The sequence below is a fragment of the Canis aureus genome, chromosome 9 (assembly GCF_053574225.1).
Source record: "Canis aureus isolate CA01 chromosome 9, VMU_Caureus_v.1.0, whole genome shotgun sequence".
NCBI lineage: Eukaryota > Metazoa > Chordata > Mammalia > Carnivora > Canidae > Canis > Canis aureus.
In genome coordinates this window covers 7687984-7715896 of record NC_135619.1, presented here as the reverse complement: position 1 = coordinate 7715896, position 27913 = coordinate 7687984, and the positions used below count along the sequence as shown (strand labels likewise).

Sequence of the window (27913 nt, the reverse complement as noted above, 5' to 3'; positions counted from 1 at the left end):
GAAGGAAAACCTCTCAGCTCAAAAGAAAGAATTAGAAACAGTCCTCTCTCCCACAGAGTTACAAAATCTGGATTACAATTCAATGTCAGAAAGCCAATTCAGAAGCACTATTATACAGCTACTGGTGGCTCTAGAAAAAAGCATAAAGGACTCAGGAGACTTCATGACTGCAGAATTTAGAGCTAATCAGGCAGAAATTAACATCAATTGAATGAGATGCAATCCAAACTAGAAGTCCTAACGACGAGGGTTAACGAGGTGGAAGAACGAGTGAGTGACATAGAAGACAAGTTGATGGCAAAGAGGGAAACTGAGGAAAAAAGAGACAAACAATTAAAAGACCATGAAGATAGATTAAGGGAAATAAACGACAGCCTGAGGAAGAAAAACCTACGTTTAATTGGGGTTCCTGAGGGCGCCGAAGGGACAGAGGGACAGAATATGTATTTGAACAAATTTTAGCTGAAAACTTTCCTAATCTGGGAAGGGAAACAGGCATTCAGATCCAGGAAATAGAGAGATCCCCCCCTAAAATCAATAAAAACCGTTCAACACCTCGACATTTAATAGTGAAGCTTGCAAATTCCAAAGATAAAGAGAAGATCCTTAAAGCAGCAAGAGACAAGAAATCCCTGACTTTTATGGGGAGGAGTATTAGGGTAACAGCAGACCTCTCCACAGAGACCTGGCAGGCCAGAAAGGGCTGGCAGGATATACTCAGGGTCCTAAATGAGAAGAACATGCAACCAAGAACACTTAATCCAGCAAGGCTCTCATTCAAAATGGAAGGAGAGATAAAGAGCTTCCAAGACAGGCAGCAACTGAAAGAATATGTGACCTCCAAACCAGCTCTGCAAGAAATTTTAAGGGGGACTCTTAAAATTCCCCTTTAAGAAGAAGTTCAGTGGAACAATCCACAAAAACAAGAACTGAATAGATATCATGATGACACTAAACTCATATCTGTCAAAAGTAACTCTGAACGTGAACGGGCTTAATGACCCCATCAAAAGGCGCAGGGTTTCAGACTGGATAAAAAAGCAGGACCCATCTATTTGCTGTCTACAAGAGACTCATTTTAGACAGAAGGACACCTACAACCTGAAAATAAAAGGTTGGAAAACCATTTACCATTCGAATGGTCCTCAAAAGAAAGCAGGGGTAGCCATCCTTATATCAGATAAACTAAAATTTACCCCAAAGACTGTAGTGAGAGATGAAGAGGGACACTATATCATACTTAAAGGATCTATCCAACAAGAAGATTTAAAAATCCTCAATATATATGCCCCGAATGTGGGAGCTGCCAAATATATAAATCAATTAATAACCAAAGTGAAGAAATACTTAGATAATAATACACTTATACTTGGTGACTTCAATCTAGCTCTTTCTATACTCGATAGGTCTTCTAAGCACAACATCTCCAAAGAAACGAGAGCTTTAAATGATACACTGGACCAGATGGATTTCACAGATATCTACAGAACTTTACATCCAAACTCAACTGAATACACATTCTTCTCAAGTGCACATAGAACTTTCTCCAAAATAGACCACATACTGGGTCACAAATCGGGTCTAACTGATACCAAAAGATTGGGATCGTCCCCTGCATATTCTCAGACCATAATGCCTTGAAATTAGAACTAAATCACAACAAGAAGTTTGGAAGGACCTCAAACACGTGGAGGTTAAGGACCATCCTGCTAAAAGATGAAAGGGTCAACCAGGAAATTAAGGAAGAATTAAAAAGATTCATGGAAACTAATGAGAATGAAGATACAACCGTTCAAAATCTTTGGGATGCAGCAAAAGCAGTCCTAAGGGGGAAATACATCGCAATACAAGCATCCATTCAAAAACTGGAAAGAACTCAAATACAAAAGCTAACCTTACACATAAAGGAGCTAGAGAAAAAACAGCAGATAGATCCTACACCCAGCAGAAGAAGAGAGTTAATAAAGATTCGAGCAGAACTCAACGAAATCGAGACCAGAAAAACTGTGGAACAGATCAACAGAACCAGGAGTTGGTTCTTTGAAAGAATTAATCAGATAGATAAACCATTAGCCAGCCTTATTAAAAAGAAGAGAGAGAAGACTCAAATTAATAAAATCATGAATGAGAAAGGAGAGATCACTACCAACACCGAGGAAATACAAGCGATTTTAAAAACATATTATGAACAGCTATATGCCAGTAAATTAGGCAATCTAGAAGAAATGGATGCATTCCTGGAAAGCCACAAACTACCAAAACTGGAACAGGAAGAAATAGAAAACCTGAACAGGCCAATAACCAGGGAGGAAATTGAAGAAGTCATCAAAAACCTCCCAAGACACAAGAGTCCAGGGCCAGATGGCTTCCCAGGGGAATTCTATCAAACGTTTAAAGAAGAAAACATACCTATTCTCCTAAAGCTGTTTGGAAAGATAGAAAGAGATGGAGTACTTCCAAATTCCTTCTATGAGGCCAGCATCACCTTAATTCCAAAACCAGACAAAGACCCAACCAAAAAGGAGAATTACAGACCAATATCCCTGATGAACATGGATGCAAAAATTCTCAACAAGATACTGGCCAATAGGATCCAACAATACATTAAGAAAATTATTCACCATGACCAAGTAGGATTTATCCCTGGGACACAAGGCTGGTTCAACACCCATAAAACAACCAATGTGATTCATCATATCAGCAAGAGAAAAACCAAGAACCATATGATCCTCTCATTAGATGCAGAGAAAGCATTTGACAAAATACAGCATCCATTTCTGATCAAAACTCTTCAGAGTGTAGGGATAGAGGGAACATTCCTCAACATCTTAAAAGCCATCTACGAAAAGCCCGTGGCAAATATCATTCTCAATGGGGAAGCACTGGGAGCCTTTCCCCTAAGATCAGGAACAAGACAGGGATGTCCACTCTCACCACTGCTATTCAACATAGTACTGGAAGTCCTAGCCTCAGCAATCAGACAACAAAAAGACATTAAAGGCATTCAAATTGGCAAAGAAGAAGTCAAACTCTCCCTCTTCGCCGATGACATGATACTCTACATAGAAAACCCAAAAGTCTGGGATCCCTGGGTGGCGCAGCGGTTTGGCGCCTGCCTTTGGCCCAGGGCGCGATCCTGGAGACCCGGGATCGAATCCCACGTCGGGCTCCCGGGGCATGGAGCCTGCTTCTCCCTCTGCCTTTGTCTCTGCCCCTCTCTCTCTCTCTCTGTGACTATCATAAATAAAAAAATTTAAAAAAAAAAAAAAAAGAAAACCCAAAAGTCTCCACCCCAAGATTGCTAGAACTCATACAGCAATTTGGTAGTGTGGCAGGATACGAAATCAATGCCCAGAAATCAATGGCATTTCTATACACTAACAATGAGACTGAAGAAAGAGAAATTACATTTACAATTGCACCCAAAAGCATAAGATACCTAGGAATAAACCTAACCAAAGAGGTAAAGGATCTATACCCTAAAAACTATAGAACACTTCTGAAAGAAATTGAGGAAGACACAAAGAGATGGAAAAATATTCCATGCTCATGGATTGGCAGAATTAATATTGTGAAAATGTCAATGTTACCCAGAGCAACTTACACGTTTAATGCAATCCCTATCAAAATACCATGGACTTTCTTCAGAGAATTAGAACAAATTATTTTAAGATTTGTGTGGAATCAGAAAAGACCCCGAATAGCCAGGGGAATTTTAAAAAGAAAATCATATCTGGGGGCATCACAATGCCAGATTTCAGGTTGTACTACAAAGCTGTGGTCATCAAGACAGTGTGGTACTGGCACAAAAACAGACACATAGATCAATGGAACAGAATAGAGAACCCAGAAGTGGACCCTGAACTTTATGGTCAACTAATATTCGATAAAGGAGGAAAGACTATCCACTGGAAAAAAGACAGTCTCTTCAATAAATGGTGCTGGGAAAATTGGACATCCACATGCAGAAGAATGAAACTAGACCACTCTCTTTCACCATACACAAAGAGAAACTCAAAATGGATGAAAGATCTAAATGTGAGACAAGATTCCATCAAAATCCTAGAGGAGAAAACAGGCAACACCCTTTTTGAACTCGGCCACAGTAACTTCTTGCAAGATACATCCACGAAGGCAAAAGAAACAAAAGCAAAAATGAACTATTGGGACTTCAAGATAAGAAGCTTTTGCACAGCAAAGGACACAGTCAACAAAATAAAAGACAACCTACAGAATGGGAGAAGATAGTTGAAAATGACATATCAGATAAAGGGCTAGTTTCCAAGATCTATAAAGAACTTATTAAACTCAACACCAAAGAAACAAACAATCCAATCATGAAATGGGCAAAAGACATGAACAGAAATCTCACAGAGGAAGACATAGACATGGCCAACATGCACATGAGAAAATGCTCCGCATCACTTGCCATCAGGGAAATACAAATCAAAACCACAATGAGATACCACCTCACACCAGTGAGAATGGGGAAAATTAACAAGGCAGGAAACCACAAATGTTGGAGAGGATGAGGAGAAAGGGGAACCCTCTTGCACTGTTGGTGGGAATGTGAACTGGTGCAGCCACTCTGGAAAACTGTGTGGAGGGTCCTCAAAGAGTTAAGAATAGACCTGCCCGACGACCCAGCAATTGCACTGCTGGGGATTTACCCCAAAGATACAAATGCATTGAAACGCCGGGACACCTGCACCCCGATGTTTCTAGCAGCAATGGCCACGATAGCCAAACTGTGGAAGGAGCCTCGGTGTCCATCGAAAGATGAATGGATAAAGAAGATGTGGTCTATGTATACAATGGAATATTCCTCAGCCATTAGAAACGACAAATACCCACCATCTGCTTCGACGTGGATGGAACTGGAGGGTATTATGCTGAGTGAAGTAAGTCAGTCGGAGAAGGACAAACATTCTATGTTCTCATTCATGTGGGGAATATAAATAATAGTGAAAGGGAATATAAGGGAAGGGAGAAGAAATGTGTGGGAAATATCAGAAAGGGAGACAGAACGTAAAGACTCCTAACTCTGGGAAACGAACTAGGGGTGGTGGAGGTGGAGGAGGGCAGGGGTGGGGGTGAATGGGTGATGGGCACTGGGGGTTATTCTGTATGTTGGTAAATTGAACACCAATAAAAAATAAATTTTAAAAAAAGGAAGTATAAACTTCCTTATTTGGGAATCCCTGTGTGGCTCAGTGGTTTAGCGCCTGCCTTCAGCCCAGGGGCATGATCCTGGAGACCCAGGATCAAGTCCCACATCAGGCTCCTTGCATGGAACCTGCTTCTCCCTCTGCCTGTGTCTCTGCCTCTCTCTCTCCTCTGTATATTTCATGAATAAATAAAATAAAATCTTTAAAAAATAAAAAAATAAAAATAAACTTCCTTATTTATAAAATTTATATTTATATTTTATAGTTATATCTTGTTTTTATATCCTTATATTTTATAAATATTTTCTATTTATACATCCCTATATTTCATAAATATATTTTACATATATTTATATATTCTTATTCATATTTTATAAAATAAATAAGTCATGAAATAGAAAGTACAGCATAGGGAAACTAGTCAATAATATTATAAGGGGGGATCCCTGGGTGGCGCAGCGGTTTGGCGCCTGCCTTTGGCCCAGGGCGCGATCCTGGAGACCCGGGATCGAATCCCACGTCGGGCTCCCGGTGCATGGAGCCTGCTTATCCCTCTGCCTGTGTCTCTGCCTCTCTCTCTCTCTCTCTCTCTCTCTCTCTCTCTGACTGTCATAAATAAATAAAAAAAAGAAAAAAAAAGATTATCTTTATTTTTTTTTTTAATTATTTATGATAGTCACAGAGAGAGAGGCAGAGACACAGACAGAGGGAGAAGCAGGCTCCATGCACCGGGAGCCCGACGTGGGATTCGATCCCGGGTCTCCAGGATCGCGCCCTGGGCCAAAGGCAGGCGCCAAACCGCTGCGCCACCCAGGGATCCCAAAGATTATCTTTAAAAAAAAATAATAATAATAATAATATTATAAGGGATCCCTGGGTGACGCAGCAGTTTGGCGCCTGCCTTTGGCCCAGGGCGCGATCCTGGAGACCCGGGATCGAATCCCACGTCGGGCTCCCGGTGCATGGAGCCTGCTTCTCCCTCTGTCTGTGTCTCTGCCTCTCTCTCTCTCTGTGTGACTATCGTAAGTTAAAAAAAAAAAAAAAAATGATGAGTTGAGAGGATCCCTGGGTGCCTTCAGCCCAGGGCGTGATCCTGGAGTCCCGGGATCAAGTCCCACATTGGGGTCCTTGCATGTGGAGCCTCCCTCTGCTTCTCTCTCTGTGTGTGTCTCTTGTGAATGAATAAATAAAATCTTTAAAAATTTTTTTAAAAATTAAAAATAAATAAATAAAAACATTGTATGGTGATGGATGGTGAGTAATCATGGGGAGCACTAAGCAATGTATAGAATTGCTGAATCACTGCATTGTACACCTGAAACTAATGTAAGATGGTATGTAAATTATAATTCAATAATAAAAAATAAAGGGCCACCTGGGTGGCTCAGTTGGTTGAATGTCTGATTCCTGATTTTAGCTCAGGTCATGATCTTAGATTCCTGGGATCAAGTCCCACCTCTGGCTCCACACTCAGTGGCGAGTCTACTTAAGGATTTCTCTCTCTCCTTCTGCCCTTCCCCTGCTCACTCTCTCTCTTACTCCCTCTCTCTCTCTCTCAAAGAATCTTTTAAAAAATCAAAAATTAAATTTAAAAAAAATTAAAATATATGCCCCAACTGTGTTACTATTCTGTCTGCCTCAAGAGGGCTACATCAGATGAGAAAGGTGCATGCCTTGTCCTAGTAAACAGGATTCTTGAGATCTAACCACAGCCTCAACATTAGCAGAGAAGACAGGAGGGTTGCAAGAATTTCTGATGAGGAAGATAGCCAGGCCAAAGTGAAAGACAAAGATGTGACTAGGTTGTTTCTGTGGTTTCCAGCCCTCCCTCTCTTCTACTTTTGGGATTATAAAAGCAGGGGCAAGGGAGGGCAGAGACAGAAGAAGTTCACCATGGACACCATCACTGGGAAAATGCAAGCCCTACTTCTTTTATTGGCCTGTCTCTTGCCTCCTGAACCTGGAGCTGGTGAGTCTAGGGTGTAACTCCCTGTCAAAGAAGACTTCAAGTGAGGGTACAAGATCCCATTGCAAGCATTCTAGGAGGATATTTCTAACTGGAAGAGTCAGACTTTTTCCCTTTAATTGATGATAGTTTTCCTGGGATGAGAAGTCTTGGGTGGAGAAAGAATCAGAAAACTGGCTTTAGAAGCTCCTCCTAACCTGCTTTCTTCAAAATAGCCACCCTCTGGTTCACAGTTCTTGGTGCTTACTCTCAGGCAGAGGAAATCAGGACAGATACATGAAGAGAAGTTTAGGGGTACGTGGGTGGCTCAGTCTGTTAAGTGTCTATCTGCCTTTGGCTCAGGTCATGATCTCAGGATTCTAGGATAAGCCCTGAGTCTGGCTCTGTGCTCAGCAGGGAGTCTGCTTCTCCCTCTCTCTCTGCCTTTCCCCATGCTCAGGCACACTCTCTCTTATTCTCTCTCAAATAAATAAATAAAATATTTAAGAAAAATAAAGAAAAGGGACACCTCGGTGGCTCAGTGGTTGAGAGTCTGTCTGCCTTTGGCTCAGGGCATGATCCTGGAGTCCCGAGATCGAGTCCCACATTGGGCTCTCCACATAGAGCCTGCTTCTCCCTCTGCCTGTGTCTCTGCCTCTGTGTGTGTGTGTGTGTGTGTGTGTGTGTGTCTTTCATGAATAAATAAATAAAATCTTTAAAACAAAAGAAAGAAAGAAAGAAAGAAAGAAAGAAAGAAAGAAAGAAAGAAGAAAGAAAGAAAGAAAGAAAGAAAGAAAGAAAGAAAGAAAGAAAGACCTAAATGACAGCTCAGAATCAAGACTAACTATTGAGTTCTGAAGGGAGGCTGAGAGTTGGCTAACCAGGTGGATTGGGGTTCTGAAGACTCATGGAGAACTGAGCTCCATTAGAAGTAAGAGAGAAGCTCTGTGGGCCCTCCGCTTCCACCTCCTTTTCCTCATCCAGTACTCTGTCTGAAGGCAAGTGAGCCTGTGTTTAGGGACCTGAGATTCTCTCTATTTCAGTGGAAATTACCAGTGGCATTGAGTCCAAGCCACACTCCCGCCCCTACATGGTCTATCTGGAAATCGTCACTAACGAGGGTTATATTGCCAGCTGTGGCGGGTTTCTCATAAGTCAAGAATTTGTGATGACAGCTGCTCATTGTAAAGGAAGGTAACAAAACTTTGTGTACCAGAGTTGTACACAACTTCAAAGTAGCCTGAGGAGAGATTCTTGTGCCCTACTCATCTCAAGATGGTCAACAATGTATATTGGAAGGAACCAGTCCATTTTCATTTGCCATCTCCACCTCTAGAGCCCACAACTTTATCCAGGGCAGCCAGGTCACAGCAGGCCAACCCTTCCCCTCTCATCCTGGTGCCAGCTGAGCTCTCTCGGCCCCCTGTAGCTGCCAGGGCCTGACCCTTGCTGAATTGGCTATGATCCCTGGGGAAACTTCTGTCCTGAGTAAGACCTGAGTTCTTCAGGTGGCCCTGCATTGGGGAAGAAGAGAGCTTAGTGTCTCCTTGCTCAGAATGGACCCTTTCCAGGAAACTAACATCCTTTCCTGCTTTTCTCCTCCTTCTCAACAGGAAAATTACTGTCACTCTGGGAGCTCATGACATGAAACAGGAAGAATCCACATGGCAGAAGCTAGAAGTCTCAGAACAAATCATTCACCCAAATTATAACACTTACACCAAACTCAACGACATCATGTTACTGAAGGTGCCATTAACTTCCCAGGACATCTCCATCCCCCCTTCATGAAGACCTGTGCATTTCTCATTCTCTCTCTTCCAAACCATTTTCTTGGGACCCCCCTCCCAATCTGTGTCATCACCACCCCACTGGGGAGCAACTCTTGGCGCTGCCCAGGGCGCATCTACCACAACACACCCCCACTTTCCCTGGGATGAGAGGTCCATCTACTGTCCCTCCCTCACAGCTACAAACGAAAGCCAAGCTGACCCACGCCGTGGGAACAATCCCCCTGCCCACCTGGTCTACCTTTATCCCACCTGGGAGAATCTGCAGGGCTGCTGGCTAGGGAAAAACAGGAGTGATGGAGCTGGTGTCAGATACGCTGAGGGAGGTCAAGTTGAGACTCATGGACGCCGCGGCCTGCAACCACTATTCGTTTTACAACCATAACTTACAAAGCCGTGTGGGCAATCCCAGGAAGACAAGATCAGCATACAAGGTGACTGCACATCTACACTTCCTCCTCACAATTGAGTCCCTGGGAGACAGCATCCTCCTGGGAGGGGGAGGGGTCAGGAAATCCCTGAGGATAGTGACTGGTGTCTGAGTTTGTGGGTTTCTAGCAACATGGAAACTAAATCCTGCCTCTGGGTTCCATCCTCACATACTCAAGCCCTGCCTCTAACCCTCCCTTCTAGTCAGCTGAACAGGGCTCCAGGAGAGAAAGGAAGAAATGGAAGGGACAAGATCTAGAGTTGTGGTTCTACGCCAGAGAGGAATAAGACAATCTCCTAACTTTGGACCCCATGAGGAGCCAGGATTCCTGATTTGACTCTGGGGTATCTTAGAGCTGGCTGGGGTGCTGAGAGATGAGGATGAGGCAACAGCTGGGAGAGGACATTCTATGCTCATGATCTGCTTTCTCTAACCCACAGGGGGATTCTGGGGGCCCCCTGTTGTGTGCAGGTGTGGCCCAGGGCATTGTTTCTTATGGACATGGAGATGCAAAGCCTCTTGCTGTCTTCACTTGAATCTCCCCATATGTGCCCTGGATTAATAAAATCTTAAAGAATATATAGCCACAGAAGGCTGGCCAGCCTGTGTGAGAAGCCCAAAGCCAGAGGCTTCCCTGGGCCGACCCCCGTTCCACAGAGCCTGGCCCCAGCCGGAGCCCCAAGGAGGCTGTCAGAGGCACACAAAACCCCTGCTGACTGTATCCCCAGCAAACTTCAATAAAGACGCTGCCTTCAGCATGTGTGTGTCAGACTCCCTTCTCCCACGGAGCTGGTCTGCTCTAACAGAGGAACTCCCCGTGACTGTTTCTAGAAATGGCCCCAGGCCTGGGCTGTTGTTATCTTGTGTCCTTACACCAACTTCTATCTTATCTTATCATCCCCCTCAATACTGGCTTTGCAGCCAGGGGAGCATGTGCCAAAGGGGAAGGAAGAAACCTTCCCAAGCAGCTCAGGAAGGAGAGGGGAGGAATGCCTCCTCCAAGTCCTCAGGATGAGTCTGTGTGTTGCAGCAGTAGAATCGAGCCACATGTGGGGCAAGGCCATTCTAGCTGAGGGGAGAGCCCCAAGATTATCAGTGTCAGCCTAGCCTGTCAACTACATCAGAGCCATTCAAATTCAACTGTCATTTTCCTCCAGAAATGACACAGGGTCTCAGGCCTTCCAGAAGAAGAATATCTGAGTTAGGCCAAGTTCTCCAAAGTTTCCTTCTCCAAGTTATCTGCAACACTCTGAACCCTATACCTCCCAGCATCTGATCTGGGTGAGCACACCATAACCACACCTGCCTGAACACAAGGAAACAGGGCATGAACTCCACCTAACTCTCAGGAACCTGCAGTTCAAGGGCCTCCAAACAGGTCCCATCACAGTTCCCTAAATACCTAAGAAGATAGTCCGGGCCCGAGGCAGGAAAGAGCTACCATTGCTGGACACAGGGAACCCAGCACATCCATCTTCCCCACTGCCTGACCCACAAAGCAAGGCTTCCAGCTTTGCCATGATGAGACAGATGTAAAATAAAGCAAACATAATATATAAAACTGATAATAAATTCTATGTGTAAAACAGGCATAAGTGGGTAAATTGATACAGCCACTGCAGAAGAGTACAGAGGTTCTTCAGAAAATTAAAAATAGGGATCCCTGGGTGGCGCAGAGTTTTGGCGCCTGCGTTTGGCCCAGGGCGCGATTCTGGAGACCCGGGATTGAATCCCACGTCAGGCTCCCGGTGCATGGAGCCTGCTTCTCCCTCTGCCTGTGTCTCTGCCTCTCTCTCTCTCTCTCTCTCTGTGTGTGTGTGTGTGTGTGTGTGTGTGTGACTATCATAAATAAATAAAAATTTTTTAAAAAAGAAAATTAAAAATAGAAATACTGGGGGATCCCTGGGTGGCTCAGCGGTTTGGCACCTGCCCTCAGCCCAGGGTGTAATCCTGGAGACTCGGGATTGAGTCCCATGTCAGGCTTCCCGCATGGAACCTGCTTCTCCCTCTGCCTGTGTCTCTGCCTCTCTCTCTGTGTCTGTCATGAATGAATAAATAAATTTTTTTTTAATTACTTAATTATTTAATTAATTAAATTTTAAAATAAAAATAGAAATACCATATGATCCAGTAATTCCACCATTGGGTTTTTACCCAAAAAACCAAAAACACTAATTTGAAAAGACACATGCACCCTTATGTTTATTGCAGCATTATTTACAATAGCCAAGATATGGAAACAACCCAAATGCCCATTGATGGATGAATGGATAAAGAAGATATAGTATATATGCACACACACACACACACACACACACACACACACTAGAATATTACTCAGCCATAAAATAGAATGAGATCTTTCCATTTACAGCAACGTGGATGGACCTAGAGTATATTATGCTAAGGGTAATAAGTCAGACAAAGACAAATACCATATGATTTCACTTATATGTGGAATCTAAAAAAACAATAATAAACGAACAAAAGAAAGCAGAAACAGACTCAAACACAGAAACCAAACTGACAGTTGCCAAAGGGGAGGCTGGTAGGGGGATGGGTGAAATAGGGGAAAGGCAGTGCAAGACACAGGCTTCCAGTTACAGAATGAATAAGTCATGAGGATGAAAGGCACAACCCAAGGAAGATAGTCAATGGTACTGTAATTGCCTTGCATGGCAACAGTTGGCAGCTACACTTGTGAGCCTAGCATAATGTATAGACTTGTCAGTTCACTCTATTATCCATCTGAAATGAATGTAGCATTATGTGTTAATTATACTTCAATTTTTTAAAAATCTGTAAATATAAAAAAAAACCTAGATGAAGCTCTTTTTTTTTTTTTTAGATGAAGCTCTTGAAGGCTAAAATGAAAAGACAATAGACAGAAACTTGAAGAAATAAAAAGCACTGGTGAAAAGCACTCTAAATACAAAATTTAAAAGCAATAGCAAATATTATAGTTTTTATGATTTTAAAAAAATCCATAAAAATAATAATAGATCTATGTTAATGGTCACACAACATATAAAATATCATTGTGATATATATTTGTGGTATGAATAAAACATGATTGTGAAAAAAATAATTTAATTACCTCTTAAAAAAAAAAAAAAACAGGGGCACCTGGGTATCTAGGTTGGTTAAGTGGCCTACTCTTGGTTTCAGCTCAGGTCATGATCTCAGGGTCATGAGACCAAGCCCCAAGTCAGGCTCCACATGGAATCTGCTTAAGATTCTCTCTCTCCCTGTCTCTCTGCACTTCCCCAGGGCACTTGCTCATGCATGTGCTCTCTCTAGATATATAATAAATAAATAAATTTTTTAAAAAAGAAAATAAAGGAAAAAAACATGTAAATATCTCAAAAATAAAAGAACTTATGCTGAGAATGGTAATTAAAAGATGTGGTTTGGGGGGCACCCAGGTGGCTTAGTCGGTTAAGCATCTGACTCTTGATTTTGGCTCAGGTCATAATCTCAGGATTGGGAGACTGAGTACCTCCACTCCTCCTGTGAGCCCCTGTGGGACTCTGCACTCAACACAGTCTCCTTGAGATTCGCTCTCTCTCTCTCTGCCCCTCCCCACCACTCGTGTGCTCTCTCTTTCTGCCTCTAAATAAACGAAATCTTTTTGAAAAGATGTGTTTTTTCTTTTAGCCCTAAATCTCCCTTTATATTTGTATAATTAGGGATCCCTGGGTGGCGCAGTGGTTTGGCGCCTGCCTTTGGCCCAGGGCGTGATCCTGGAGACCCGGGATCGAATCCCACGTCGGGCTCCCGGTGCATGGAGCCTGCTTCTCCCTCTGCCTATGTCTCTGCCTCTCTCTCTCTCTCTCTGTGACTATCATAAATAAATAAAAATTTAAAAAAAATTTATATTTGTATAATTAAATAATAGTTTTAAAATATGAAAGATAAGGAACAGGGACGTTATACATAATGTTTGCTTAGGAGACCAGAGCACAAGCTGAATCAGTGCTAAGGCCCCACCCACTCCTGACCCCTTAGGACAGCACGTTTTCAGGGCAGCTTTTCTTCCCGGGAAGCTGGACCACTGGAGAGGTGGAGAGTGTGGATACTCTATCCTCAGCCTGGCCTCCAAGAAGCACTGGGGCCTGTGAAGACCACAGGCAGCTGGACTGAGTCTGCAGGCTGAATCGGACCCCCAGGGGTTGCCAGGCACTGACTCTGAGCATGGCCACCACGCAGACCAAACAAGCTGCTACCAGAGCGCTTGGTGGCCCAGCCACACCTGAAGTTAAGCACATGGTCATCCCTGCAGCATCAGTTCCACAGTAGGGATGATAGTGTCCAAGGAAGGAGCCTCCCTGGCTGCCACTGAGAGCCATAAGAGAGTCCCAGCCTCACAGGGTTAACAGGAGAAACCATCCAGATAAAATGGCCTTGCCCAAACACATGGGAAGAGGGCCTCTGGAAAGCTGAGGATGGCACACAGGGAAATGCTGAGGAACCAGATCCTCCAGGGCCACAGTTGTTGGGGCCCAGGTCCAAATGACCAGCAGGAAAATATTTGCCCCTCCGCCCCCACACCAGTGTTAGGCCCTCCCCTGAGAACCTGGGAATTGTCTCTCCTACACCCACAGTTCCTCTGGCACCTCTCACCCTCACGCAGTCATGCACAGGGTCATGGGCTGCCATGTGCACACACTGACACAGTTGTTACTGCACACGTAGTTCATGAAGAGGAGGCCATGCAGAACTCAGGTGAGCCCTTCATCCAATATGGCCCAAGTGCTCATGGCAGCAAAGACCCACATACAAGGAGAAGACCATGTGAAAACACAGACTGAACGAGGTATCTGCGGACAAAGCAATGCCAAGGACTGCCAGCTAGCGCCACAGCTAGGGAGAGGCACAGGGCAGATTGTCCCTCACAGCCCTTGCAAGAACTCCACACTGCCCACACCTTCGTCTCAGACTTCTAGCCTCCACAACTGAGTGGATACGTTTCTGTTGTTTTTTTAAGCCACCTAGTTCATGGTACTTTGTTATAGTAACTCTAGAAAATTAATGCAAGAGTTAAGGCAGAGTTTTAGGAATTTGAAATTTTGCCAAAAGATCACCATTTACTTTATTTTTTTTCATGTTTTATCTAAATTCAATTTAATTAATATATACTGTATTCTTAATTTCAGGGGTAGAATTTAGTGATTCATCAGTTGCATATAACACAGAGTGCTCATGACTTCACGGGCCCTCCTTAATGCCCATCATCCAGTTACCCCGTCCCTACTATTTAATAGACGTCTTATATTAGGAGTGGGCATTAAATTCATAAAAAGCTTTGCCATTCAAACATAGCAAGGAAAGACTCTACAGTGAGTGGTATAAAGAGCTTGTTAAAACCACATTTATAGAATGTAGCTCCAGCCTGCTTCAGAAAATTCTTTTTTTCAGTTTTATGTTTGTTGTGGGATTTTTTACAGTAATTAGAATACCAGGCCCAACACTTCACTCCCATCTTGTCCCCACAATCTACTGTTCCCTGCTCCTGAGCCCACCCCATGGGCTGCTCGATCTTTCAGGCCTTTCCCTGGAAGATGCTGCCACCCTGCAGGAGACCTGCCTCAGAGTGAGGCAAGAAAATCACCTGGCTGTGAAGTTTAAGGAGATAGTTGCATAGGAAGGCACTTGCAGGACTCTGAGAGTGAGCATCGCCTCCATAGTGTACCTTATGTGCCTCTCTTGCTGCACCCTAGTCTGAGTCCTGGCCACCACATTTGAAAGTAGTCATGGCTCCTGGTTGGCCTCCTCTTGGCCTCTACATAGTTCAAATGAATTTTGACTCAAGGTCACTGTCATAAGGGACATTTCTTTTTTTTTTAAGATTTTATTTTATTTGAGAAAGAAAGCTAGTGAGAAAGAGCATGAGTGGGGGGAGGGACAGAAGGAGAAGCAGGCTCCCTGCTGAGTGGGGAGCCAGACACTAGGCTCCATTCCAGAACCCCAAGATCATGACCTGAGCTGAAATTAAATGCTCAACCAACTGAGCCACCCAGGCACCCCAAGGACATTTCTATTCCTCAATACCAAAGTGAGTGAGAGCCACAGTTACAGATGGAGGAAAATCTAGATCCTAAGGAAATACATTTATAAAAAGCTGGCAATGGGTGAAAGTTGATAACCATTCTGTGGACTTGTAATTCACCCAGAAGATCCAATAGAAATGTAAGGTGAGCTGTACCTCTGTCCTTGTAGGTCCACAGTCTCTAGGAGTCAGCACCATATCCATGAAGAGGTCATTTATCCCAAGGCCAAACAAAATTCAAAGGCAAAAACTAACTTCTATTGCTATTGTTTTACCTGCTTTTCTTCATTTAATTCTCATGACGCCATATGCAAAAAGAAAATCACAAACAAAAACCCCACCTCAATCTAAGTATCATACCTTATACAAAAATTAACTCAAAATGGATCATTTTATGATAAATAAATGTAAATGTAAATGTACCATAATGTAAACATAAATGTAAAACTATGAAACTGTTAGGAAAAAAATAGAGAATCTTCATGATCTGGAGTTAAGCAAAAAATTCTAAGGCATGACACCAGAAGCACAATCCATAAAAGAAGGTATCGACTTCTTTTGGACTCATCGATATTTAGAAACTTTTGCACTACGGAAGGTATCTGTTAAGAGAATGAAACGACAAGCTACAGACTGAAAGAAAATATCTGGAAATCACAAGGCTGACAAATGACTGGTATCCAGAATGTAAAAAGTACTGACAAAACTCACCAGGAGGAAAACAAAAACCCAGTTAGAATATGGGCAAAAGGCATGAGCACACTTCACCCAAGAGGATTTATGGGTGGCAAATAAACACTTGAAAATGTTCAACTTCATTAACCATCAGAAAAATGCAAGTTAGAAACACAATAACACACTGCTACACCCTATTAAAATGGCTAAAATTAAAAATACTGAGGGTGCCTGGGTGGCTCAGTAGGTTAAGTGTCTGCCTTCAGTTCAGGTCATGATCTCAGGTCCTGGGATGGAGCCCCAGGTTGGGCTCCTTGCTCAGCAGGGAGTCTGCTTCTCCCTCTCCCTCTGCCTCTTCCCCCTCCCCACTCATGTGCATGTGCTCTCTCTCTCTCTCTAATAAATAGCCTTTTAAAAAATACTGAATACCCAGGGCTTGCACAGATGTGGCCCAACATGAGCTCTCATCCATTGCTGGGGAGTGCAAAATGGTATGGCCACTTTAGAATATAGTTCAGCAGTTTCTTAGAAAATTAAATATACACTTATTATATGATCCAGAATCCTATGCCTGGCTATTTACCTTACAGAAATGAAAAGTTAAGTTCACATAAAAACCTGTCCACAAAAGTTTATAGCAACTCTATTCATAATTACAAAAACCTGGAAACAACCCAAACATCTTTCGGCAGAAACACCAGTGAAAACTCTCGGTGACACCTGGAGGGCTGGTCCTCCCCGGAGCCACCGGGGCTGTACACCACCTGTCTTTAGTCTCACAAAACTTCCCTTCACGCCTCCCCCAATAGCCTCACCAGAATCTGCCTGTAGCTGGGCAGCATTTGCCACTCAAAGAAAAAAGGAGGGGCACCTGGGTGGCTCAGTCGGTTAAGCATCTGCCTTCGGCTCAAGTCATGATCCCCAGGTCTGGGATGGAGCCTCTCATCGGGCTCCCTGCTCAGTGAGAAGTCTGCTTCTCCCTCTCCCTCTGTCAGCCCCTCCCCCTGCTTCTGTGCGCTCTCTCTCTCTCTCTCTCTCTCTCCCCCTGTCAAATAAATAAATAAAATCTTTTCAAAAAATTAAATTAATGAAAGGAACTAAAGGAATCTCCTTGCAACTAAGAACATAGGATGTAGAGAAAAAACAAGACAAATGAGACATCCTCAACATAGAATGGCAATCCCGGTAGAAGGAGGATAGCAGGCCACTCTAGGACTATCAGAAGACAGTCACTCCGAATCCAGGAATGATACCCCAACAGCATGGCCCACAGGAAGCAGCAGTAGAGACTGTGCAGAGCCTGGCGGAGTGTGGCTGAGCCTCTAGGTTCTGACTCCCCCATCGGCAACAACCACAGAGCAAATGAGCATCATGTGGACCCCTGGAATGGAAATAACTATTGTTGCCAGTCTCTCCCACAGCTCAACCAGAAAAGGTAAGGCCAGCAGAGCCACAGTGTTAATTTGGAGATGCAGAAGACGATGGCCTACCTGACCGATGCTGAGAGCGATGGGGGAGTGGTAGCATCACAGGGACCAGGAAAAACTGGCAGGGCAAAGGGGTTGCCCAAATTCATTAGAAGGGGCACTTCTCAAACCCCAGTCTGTCGCCAAAATGGTAAATGGAAAAGAGGCACAGCAGAAGGAAATCCAGAAAAAAGGCAACCTTGAGTGGGGAGTGGTTCTTGCTGAAGAGCCTGTATGAGGCCATGAGACATATTCTGGCAAATCCAAACCTTAGGGTCACCTTCCAGGACCTCTCCATTCATCATTCTCTGTCCACTAAAAAAAGTCAGGATCATTCAAAAAGGAAGTAGCATGTTAGAGGAGTCGAGGTCAGGGTATAGTAGACTAAATCAGCTTATATCCTTGCAAATTACTTTGCAGATATTGAATGTAGGCTAGCAGCAGTTAAATTCAGAAAACCTTGGTTATTTGGAAACATCACCTAGAGAAGGAGGTAGGGCTTATTGCCAGAGCAAGTGCAGTGAGCTCCAGCCTGCTTCAGGAAAATGTGGCCATGCTGTAAAGGATATACTACTTTTCCTGTCCCATGGCACTGCTAGTCAGTCGGATGCAAGATGGCACAAGCCCGTACAATCAGTTGTCCCTCTCCATAGTATTTCTTATAAAATACATCAACAGGTGTGAAAATTTACAGCCCTTGTATCCCTTCCTGGCAACTGGAGGGTTAAAACCACTCTTGGTCACATGCTCAATCAAGACAGACACAGCTAACACTCAAAGAACAAGGTTAAACAACCTGGCAGGGATCCCTGGGTGGCTTAGCGGTTTAGCGCCTGCCTTGGGCCTAGGGTGTGATCCTGGGGTCCCGGGATCGAGTCCCCACATCGGGCTCCCTGCATGGAGCCTGCTTCTCCCTCTGCCTGTGCCTCTGCCTCTTTCTCTCTGTGTCTCTCATGAATAAATAAATAAGTAAAAACTGAAAGAAAGAAAGAAAGAAAGAAAGAAAGAAAGAAAGAAAGAAAGAAAGAAAGAAAGAAAGAAAGAAAGAAAGAAAAAGAAACAACCTGGCAGGGGCACCCGGGTGGCTCAGTGGTTGAGCATTTGCCTTTGGCTAGGTCGTGATCCCGAGGTCCTGGGATGGGGTCCAGCATCAGGCTCTCCAGAGGGAGCCTGCTTCTACCCTCAGCCTGTGTCTCTGCCTCTCTGTGTCTCTCGTGAATAAATAAAATCTTAAAAAAAAAAAAAAAGAAAGAACGTGGCAGCTGAAAGTTCAAAGAATAAAACAAGACTATACAAAGCAGGATGTGACTGAAGTCTGGTAAATCTGATTAACCTGTACTATGTTTAGGGGGATTTAGAGGAAAAGATAAATAGCCTCCATGAGGACATTCGCACCCCCTACCCATCAAATGGCTACACGGCAGCACAAGATAATATAACACAAAGGGACAAAAATCAATGTTTCTTAAGGACCAACCATGTGGCATTTTTCATTTAACACCATATTTAATTCTCCCAAAACCCTGTTTCACATCATTCTTCATATTTTACAGGAGCATTTGCTAAGTCTGAGAACTCCAGGAACTTTCCTAAGGTCAGACAGACACTTAAGTGGCAGAAGCTGGATTCAAGCTCTCCCATCGAACTGCAAAGCTGGTTGCATGCCTTGAATGTCAAAATGAATAATGGCACAGGTGATCAATGCTTCAGGAACTCAGAGAAGAGATGATCCCTCGGCCTCATAGTGGCTAAGGAACACTGCCATCATTAAATGCCAGTGCTTTTATATCATCCCCAACGCCTTCCCTCCCACTAACCGTGAATCTTAAGCAAGACTGTCCAACTTCTACTTTATTATCCTTAGCAATGGGGAAATCACTTAATTCCAGTGCCCACACATTCATGTTGTAACAACAGATTATTAGCAAATTCTTCCTTATATAAAGTCAACATTTTCCTCAGATGCTGTGGAATCAGATATGGAATCCACATTGCCAGAAACAATGGCAAACCACACCACAGGATTGTTCAAGAGAGGCCTCCCAGTCCATTGGCTTGACCCAGACCCTGTAGGCAGCACCAGACACATGAACCATAACTAATTTTTCCCCAAAAATCAAACCCTCGGCCACTCACACTCATTAGAAAAATTAATTCCAATGGTGCCTGCTCCCCCAGTTTACACCTTTATAAATCAAATTGTATACCTACTCATCTGATTGACAGAGTCTCAGTCACAAGATTGGGGCCTACATGCAAGAGAAAGGAAGTTTACGGAATCCACCTTAGTTAGGAAAGCAAGAATCATAGTTGGGAGTTCCCTAACATAAGAAGGATGTTCAAGACACTAAGGATCCACTACATACATGGCAAATGTCTGCTACACTCCATCACTTGGCTGCCCAACATGAATGCACACTCCTTCTCCATGCTTCACCTTCCTAAAACAAAAGTGCTCCCATTGAACGTAATCCTATCTCTTGTACAAAGGAAAATGAGGTCAACTTCCCCCAGAACTGAAATAATCCAGTCTCAGCACCTACTGCTTTCAGCTCCAACTATAGGATCTCCAGATGATACCCATTCCCCCTCTATTTAGTCAGCTCCTCCCACCAAATTGATATTCTATAGACCATGGGCTAACCCGAAGGTTCACCACCAACAGCATACTATATGTAAAATAGCAGGAGGAAGGTAGAGGAAGGAGAAAAAGGAAATTGGTTCAAATATTCAAATACACACAGGACAGAGCAAGGAAGAAAATATGGACAGAGAGTGGCCTCATTATTTCTGAAATTGGCCCTTGACCGGAGCTATACCTATTCCAGTCTCTTGCCCTCAGCCAATACAGGTGAAACAGAAGTTGAATGTTAGTGAACCTGAGTCTTGGGAACACCGTGGAACTATCACACTAGCCTCTCAAATTCTAACTCCAAGAGTGAAAACTAGAAATGCTTCATTTATTTACTCCTCTGATTTTGGGTGCAACTGATACAGGACTTCTCCAGGTCCAGATTCTCCTCTGTTCTGCTGATGGTAGAATGCCCAGAGTAAGGTTGCCATCTTTAGCAAATAAAAATGCAGGACTCCCAGATAAATCTGAATTTCAGATAAACAATTTATCTTATTTTGTCTCATTTAATATTGAGATATACTTATACCAAAATAAATAGTTTCTTGTTCATCTGAAATACAAATTTAACTGGGTATTCTGTATTTTTTAAAAGATTTTTATTTATTTGTTTGTTTGTTTGTTTGTTTGTTTGTTTGATAGAGACAGAGAACACAAGCAAGAGGAGTGGCAGTCAGGACAGGGAGAAGCAGCTTGATGTGCGGGGAACCCAACACAGGGCTGAATCCTGGGATCATGACATGAGCCGAAGGCAGACGCTCAACCACTGAGCCACCAGGTGCCCTTTTGTATTTTTTTAAAGATTCATTTATTTATTTGAGAGAGAGAGAACGTGAGTCTGAGCAGGGGAAGGGGCAGAGGGAGAGAGAGAGAAAGTGAGAGAGAGAGAATCCTCAAGCAGACTTCCTGCTGAGCACAGAGCCTGATGCAGGGCTCTATTTCAGGACCTTTAGATCATGACCCAAGCAGAAACCAAGAGTCAGGGATCCCTGGGTGGCTCAATGGTTGAGCATCTGCCTTTGGCTCAGGATGTGATCCCAGTCCGGGGATCAAGTCCCGCATGGGGCTCCCTGTGAGGAACCTGCTTCTCCCTATGTCTGTGTCTCTGCCTCTCTCTGTGCCTTTCATGAATAAATAAATAAAATCTTTTAAAAAAAAAGAAAGAAAGAAAGAAAGAAAGAAAGAAAGAAAGAAAGAAAGAAAGAAACCAAGAGTCAGCCCCTTAACCAACTGAGCCACCCAGGCACCCCTGGGCATTCTATATTTTATCTGGCAGATAAAGAGAATGAAAAATTAGTACAGGGATTCATCAGACATTACAGATAGGTGTAAATATAACTATCCTACAGAGAATCAGAGCTTGGGGCAACTGAGTACCTAACCAATACTTGCTAAGGAACAGATTCCCCCAGTCACAAGCTCAAGCTAAGACCAAGGGCATGGTAGGATGATTTAGGGAAGGTATGTTTTCCCTGTGATTCCTTATCTCTGAATTAAATGGCTTCTGAATCTCCAAAAGAGTGGCGCCTGGGTGGCTCAGTCAGTTAAGCATCTGCCTTTGACTCAGGTCATGATCCTGGGGTCCTGGGAGAAAGCTCCATGTCAGGCTCCTTGTCAGCATGGAATCTGCTTCTCCCTCTTCCTCTGCAGCTCCTCGTGATTGTTTCTCTCTCTCTCTCTCTCTCTGTCAAATAAATAAATAAAATATAATAAATCTTCAAGAGAAACGACACTCTGCCTGTTATCCATCTCTTCCCTGGACTCACTGTTCCTCCAACCTGGGGAAAACAACAGATATGTACTTGAAACCTAGTTACAACAGTTATGAGTTATATGATCTTGTTCATGTTAATGTGTCTGAGCCTCAATCCTACATTTGTAAAGTGACAGTAATGGTACTTCTTGGGGCGGGGGGGGGGGATCCCTGGGTGGCTCAGCGGTTTAGCCCCTGCCTTTGGCCCAGGGCGTGATCCTGGAGACCCGGGATCGAGTCCCACGTCAGGCTCCCTGCATGGAGCCTGCTTCTCCCTCTGCCTGTGTCTCTGCCTCTTTCTCTCTTTCTGTGTCTCTCATGAATAAATAAATAAAATCTTTAAAAAAAAGGTACTTCTTGGGGTTATTGTGGAATAAAAGAGTAAAACCTCAGATACTGACATCTGTATACATTCTATTTCAGAAAAATAAGTTTGAATTATAATATGGGAGTAGAAAAGCCCAGGCTCCCAGAGCAAACCACTCTTCTACATGTACATCCCCACTAGTGGGACTCTGTTTCTCTTAGGTGGTAGAGCAGAGAGGGCTCTGGATTTGGAATCAGGAAAACCTATTTCTGAACATAATACTCCATAAAACCGAGCTAATAATATCCACTTCACAGTCATTATGTAAATATATCTAAGAGTTGGGACAATAAATGATGCATAGGCTCTCAAAAAATGCTAATTCCAAGCCATTTACTCTTGTGATGATGTGTGTAAAGTCCTACCATAGGTTACGTTCCCTTCCTTCATCTACTCTCCTCCAAGGATCTTTCTTATGCCAGTGAACATTGGTTCAGAGGAAGCAAGAGATCCAGATCAATGTTTTTCAAATTGCAGGCAATCATCCTTTAAGTGGGGTGCTGTTCATATTTTAACATGGAGTGGGATGGAATGAAATAGAAACTGAAAGCACCGCACCTGACAAGGATAAATATTGTTTCCTGAAACTTGATTCATTTGTATGTGTGTACGTTTGTGCTCATGTACTCACACAAACATATAAATGGACATTGGGTCCTTCTTCAAAATGCATTTCCTACTCTCGGCCATAAAAGTGCATATGTTTCGGGGCACCTGGGTGGCTCAGTGGTTGAACATCTGCCTTTGGCTCAGGTCGTGATCCTGGAATCCTGGGATCGAGTCCCACATCTGGCTTCCTCTGAGAAGCCTGCCTTTCCCTCTGTCTATGTCTCTGCCTCTCTCTGTGCGTCTCTCATGAATAAATAAAATCTTTTTTAAAAAGTGCATATATTTCTGGATGCTCCACATAAGGACTCTCCCTACCCATATTTCTAAAGAGTCTTTAACAAAGTGCCCTAACTGGGAAAGACATGATCCTTCCACCCCCTACGTCCCAGATAAGGCACCATGGTTGAAAGCTCATCCTGGAAGCCAGAACTTCGGGGTCAGGACTCCACTTCACCTCCAGCAAAACAGAGCATAACTTGGAAGAAACATCTGATCAGAAAGATAGCCTAATATGGGAGAAGAAAAACATGACCACATAGTTCCTGTGGTTACCAGCCCAGCCCTTGGCTCATTGCTGGAGTTATAAAACCCAAGACCAGAAAATAGAAGCAGCATCTGCCCAGGGCAGCCTCACTGAGAAGATGCATTGTCTTCCTCCCACCCTGCTGCTCCTTCTCCTATGTTCCAGAGCAGAAGCTGGTGAGTCTTGGGATCCTTCCCCCTGGAAACGGCAGGATCAGCACCCCAAAACCAAGTTTAGTCTGAATATAGCTGACTCATAAGCAAGGTGGCAGGATCTCTCTGTAGGAGTCCAGAGTGAAGTTCCAATTGGGATATACCCACCCAATCTCTGTAGCCTGTGGTAGTTCCCAGGGACAAGGAACCCCACTGACTAGGGGAAAGCCCAGAACAGGTGAAAGGAAGAGGGATATCTTCTCACTGTGAGATACTGTGTAGAAGGCCCTAAGTTCTCTTTATCTTCTGAGCTTCGGGGCTACACTTTATCTGTGGCCATTCTGTGACGCCGCTCACACAACCTGTGGAGAAGGTCAAGACAAGAACCTGGGGAGCTTGCCCTACACGGTGACAAAGGAGCATTAAGGCCTGGGCAATTTTGGAAGAGAAATCTGAGGTAGAAAATGCCTGAATGGCAACAGAGGCCAGATTGGCTGTTGTACCCAGAAGAAGGAATGAGAATTTATATGGGAGGTTGTGGGTAGGGAGACCAGATACTAGAGCCTCCTGAGGGGGATGATGGGCCGAGCACAGGGTGAGGATGAGATTCAAAAGAAGCCCTTCCCAACTCCAGCCCAGCCTACGCATTCTCTGTATTCAGGCCCAGGGGCTCTCTGTTCCAGAGGAGATCATCGGGGGCACAGAGTCCAAGCCACACTCCCGCCCTTACATGGCCCACCTGGAAATCCTCACTCTCCGGAATCACCCGGCGTCTTGTGGTGGTTTCCTGATAAGGCGGAACTTCGTACTGACAGCTGCTCACTGTGCAGGAAGGTGACACAACAGGGTCCTGTTTATCTCCAAAAGGGGGATAGGGTAGCAGGGTAGCAGTGAGGGATGCACACTTAGGCAGCCTGAGGAGGGGCTCCTGGGACTGGGAGAGGCAAGACTTGAATTTAAGGGAATTGGTCCCATAATTGATGGATGCCCTGATCTTCAATCAGTGTGAGCTCGGCAACCCTTCAAAGGAAAAGGAGCCCCTAACCAAGTGTCCCTCCTCTAAAAGTAACTCCCTTCTCCTCGACCCCAACATATGAGACATGTGACTTTCAGGCCACCTCCTCTCTGCCCTTTCCAAGAACGCTGGCCTTTAGTTCTCAGGGACTTGACCCATCCTTTCCATGGGAAGCAGAGAACAGGGTCTACCAGGGAAACCCCACCACCTCCCCCTTTCCTCTGATATCTCTCAGAGGGCTGGCCCTCACATAAGGCCCCCTGAATTAGGAAGCACTAACCCTGCCCCTGGATCCCCCATGGCCGACTCGGTTCCCAGCAATTCCTGAGGGTCCTGGATATTGTCACCATTTCCCTAGTGAAACCTAACCCCCCAAATGCCACATGTGGCCCAGGGAAAGGAGGGGTGGGTAGAGTCCAGTAACCCCTGTGATAGACTCCAGTCCTCAGTGGGCAGATCCCAGGAGGAACCCTAGACCATCACTGTTTCTCCTTGTCCTTCCTTCTCTCTCTCAACAGGTTCATAATGGTCACCCTGGGAGCCCATAACATACAAAAGAAAGAAGACACGTGGCAGAAGCTTGAGGTCATAAAACAATTCCCTCACCCAAAATATGATGACCTTACTCTTCGCCATGACATCATGCTACTGAAGGTGATGACTTCTTTCTCCCCCTCCTCCACTTCCCATTCTCTTAGTTTTCTCTTACAGGTCCCCAGTGCCCTGAAATTTCCTCAACCTGCCTATGGACTCCAACCCCACCAAGTCCCACCCCACCCCCGGGGGGCTAGTTTTAATGTGAAACAGTTTGCCCTGTCCTCCCCCGATTTCCTCCACCTACCCCATCAGCCCTTTCTGGCACTGACAGCCCCTCCTGCCCTTCACAGTTGAAGGAGAAGGCCAACCTGACCCTGGCCGTGGGGACCCTCCCCCTCTCACCCCAGTTCAACTTCGTCCCACCTGGGAGAATGTGCCGGGTGGCTGGCTGGGGAAAAAGACAAGTGAATGGATCAGTCTCTGACACTCTGCAAGAGGTGAAGCTGAGGGTCATGGACCCCCAGGCCTGTAGACACTACATGGCTTTTGACCACAACCTCCAGCTGTGTGTTGGCAATCCCAGGAAGACAAAATCTGCATTTAAGGTAATCCTCCAACAAGGGTTCTTTTCCATAAATCACTGTTTGTTTGGGGTCCAGAATGTCTCCTGGAAGAAGAGGGGGTGGGTAGACTGTCAGGTGGCCACAGGGTTTCAGATCATAGGCCTAAGGAACTGGAATCACCCCTCTCCAGATCTATCCCCCCACCCATACAGTCTCTAACCATCCCTCCAGGCTGCGGCACAGGGCACACAGGGTGGCAAGAAGGAAAGGGAGAAGGGGCATCACACTGAGACATATAACCCCATGAGGAGCCAGGGCTGCTGGGTCTGACCTGAGGTCTCACTGTGACTCGGAATTGGAACCCACAGGCAGAAGTGGATGACTTCTCTGCTGACCTTCTGTGCGCTCTCTCTCCCTCTTTCTCTCTCTGCCCCACAGGGAGATTCAGGGGGCCCTCTTCTGTGTGCTGGGGTAGCCCAGGGAATTGTGTCCTGTGGGCAGAATGATGCAAAGCCCCCTGCTGTCTTCACCCGAATCTCCCACTACCGGCCCTGGATCAATAAGGTTCTGAAGCAGAATAAAGCCTGAATGGAGCCTGGGCAAGCCTGAGGGGAAATCTGGAACCAGACCTGAGCAGGCTCTCTGCCACTTACTCTGGAGCTGCCTCTGGTCTCTACTGAGGCCCCACTACATCCCTCAGACCCAAGAGGGCTCCTCCAGGTCACAGAGTCCTCAGTAAACCTCAATAAAGATCCAGCTTCCAGACTTGAGTGTGTGTCCTCTCTCTGACATTCCTTTCTCCTGGCACAAAGCAACCGGCCCCCAGCCTAAAGCAGCCTACAAGTTTGGAAGGAGTGGGAGTGGGGGTGGGTGGGGAATGTGAGAGACACAGAAACAGAGAGAAAACAATGAAGAAAAATTAGGGAAAGAGAGAGGGAATCCCTGAGGAGGCAGGATCCATATTTTCAACTTAAACAAGACATTACACCAGATCCTTGCTATAATCATCAACTCTATACTAATTCGGATTTATCTCTAGTAAGAGTCAGAATCACTAAGGTCAATGTGAATCATAAGCAAAGATATTAGATGTTTAGAGCAGTCCTGACCTCTCCACACTAGGTACCAGGAGTAGCACCTCTCTGCACTAAGTTACGCCAACCAGAAGTGTCTCAAGGCATCACCAAGTATTGCCTAAGGGCGCAGGGGAGCAGGAATCATCCTCAGTGAGAACCACTGGTTTATTTTATTTTATTTTATTTTATTTTATTTTATTTTATTTTATTTTAGAGGGAGAGCATGAGAAGGGGTTGGGGAGGGACACAGGGAGAGGAAAGAAGCAGGCTCCCCACTGAGCAGGGAGCCCAGTGTGGGGCTGGATCCCTGACTGAGATCGTGACCCAAGCCAAAGGCAGATGCTTAACCAAATAAGCCACCCAGGAGCTCCAATACATGATAATGTTTAAATATGCGATATTGGGAAGGCAGTTGGTGCCGCATAGAGCCCTCCTCACAGTCCATCTCGATACGAGAAGATCTACCATCTGTGGAGCTTTGATCTGAGATGCAAAGATTGTCTCTCACTCCCTGCTGCAAAACAGAGAGCTAGAGCAGATAAGATGAGGGACAGCATCACTAGTTCTGCATAAGCAACACCCAGCCCCAAGGGCTGCACCCAAACCAGTAGGAAGTCAAAAGCCTAGAGTCTACTCAGCACAAAGGCTTCCCTTTTGAGGGACTGGCTGGAGGAAAGAAACCAGGGCAGGAGGACAGGGATGGGTACAACAGAAGCTTGAGGCTGACAGCACTCCTGGCCTCTGAGGGTCTAGTTAGTCCCTGCCCAAAGTGAGTTCTCTCTAGCAATCCGTCTTTAAGACATAATCAGAGATAATGTCTTATACAAAAATTAATGAATAAAGATTTTAATCTCAGCATTGTTAATTATTGAAAAATTAGAATCCTGGCTGTGGAACAAAGTTTAAATGGTAAATTCGTATGATTGCATATTTTTAATTCATTAAAAATCTGTCTTCAAAAACAATCATGTGGGAAAATTCCAAACTTCAGTGTAATGTAATGCAGGATTTGTTTTTCCTGGGAAGACCCCAGACTTTTCCTCTTCTCACTGTAAAATATCCTTTGACTGAACATCCCTCTACCAGGCCAAGAGAGATTAAGAGGAAGCTAACAGATCTCTGCCTGAAATATGTGATTTGTGACTGGGGCCATTATTTACTGA

General features: G+C 44.6%; 1 protein-coding gene across 2 annotated transcripts; it reads left to right on the top strand.

The window, feature by feature from the left end:
- Positions 1-23486: 23486 nt before the first annotated feature.
- Positions 23487-26444, top strand: CMA1 (chymase 1). Of its 2 annotated transcripts, none has more exons than XM_077908442.1 (5): positions 23487-23583; positions 24243-24393; positions 25093-25228; positions 25462-25716; positions 26113-26444. In XM_077908442.1, the coding sequence occupies exons 1-5, from the start codon at positions 23526-23528 to the stop codon at positions 26260-26262; spliced, it is 750 nt and encodes a 249-aa protein (XP_077764568.1). In that variant the 5' UTR covers positions 23487-23525; the 3' UTR covers positions 26263-26444. The 2 variants fall into 2 exon arrangements, with proteins under 2 accessions (XP_077764568.1, XP_077764569.1); XM_077908443.1 differs by having other exon boundaries at positions 23509-23583; positions 24221-24393.
- The last annotated feature ends 1469 nt before the right edge of the window (positions 26445-27913 follow it).

What these genes read in the sequence shown, in the direction of transcription:
- CMA1 (XM_077908442.1), top strand. Translation starts at nt 23,526, where the DNA reads ATGCATTGTCTTCCTCCCACCCTGCTGCTCCTTCTCCTATGTTCCAGA. An exon ending in ATGACATCATGCTACTGAAG is followed by an intron (nt 25,229 to 25,461) that starts GTGATGACTTCT and finishes TGCCCTTCACAG; the next exon opens with TTGAAGGAGAAGGCCAACCT. An exon ending in AGACAAAATCTGCATTTAAG is followed by an intron (nt 25,717 to 26,112) that starts GTAATCCTCCAA and finishes TCTGCCCCACAG; the next exon opens with GGAGATTCAGGGGGCCCTCT.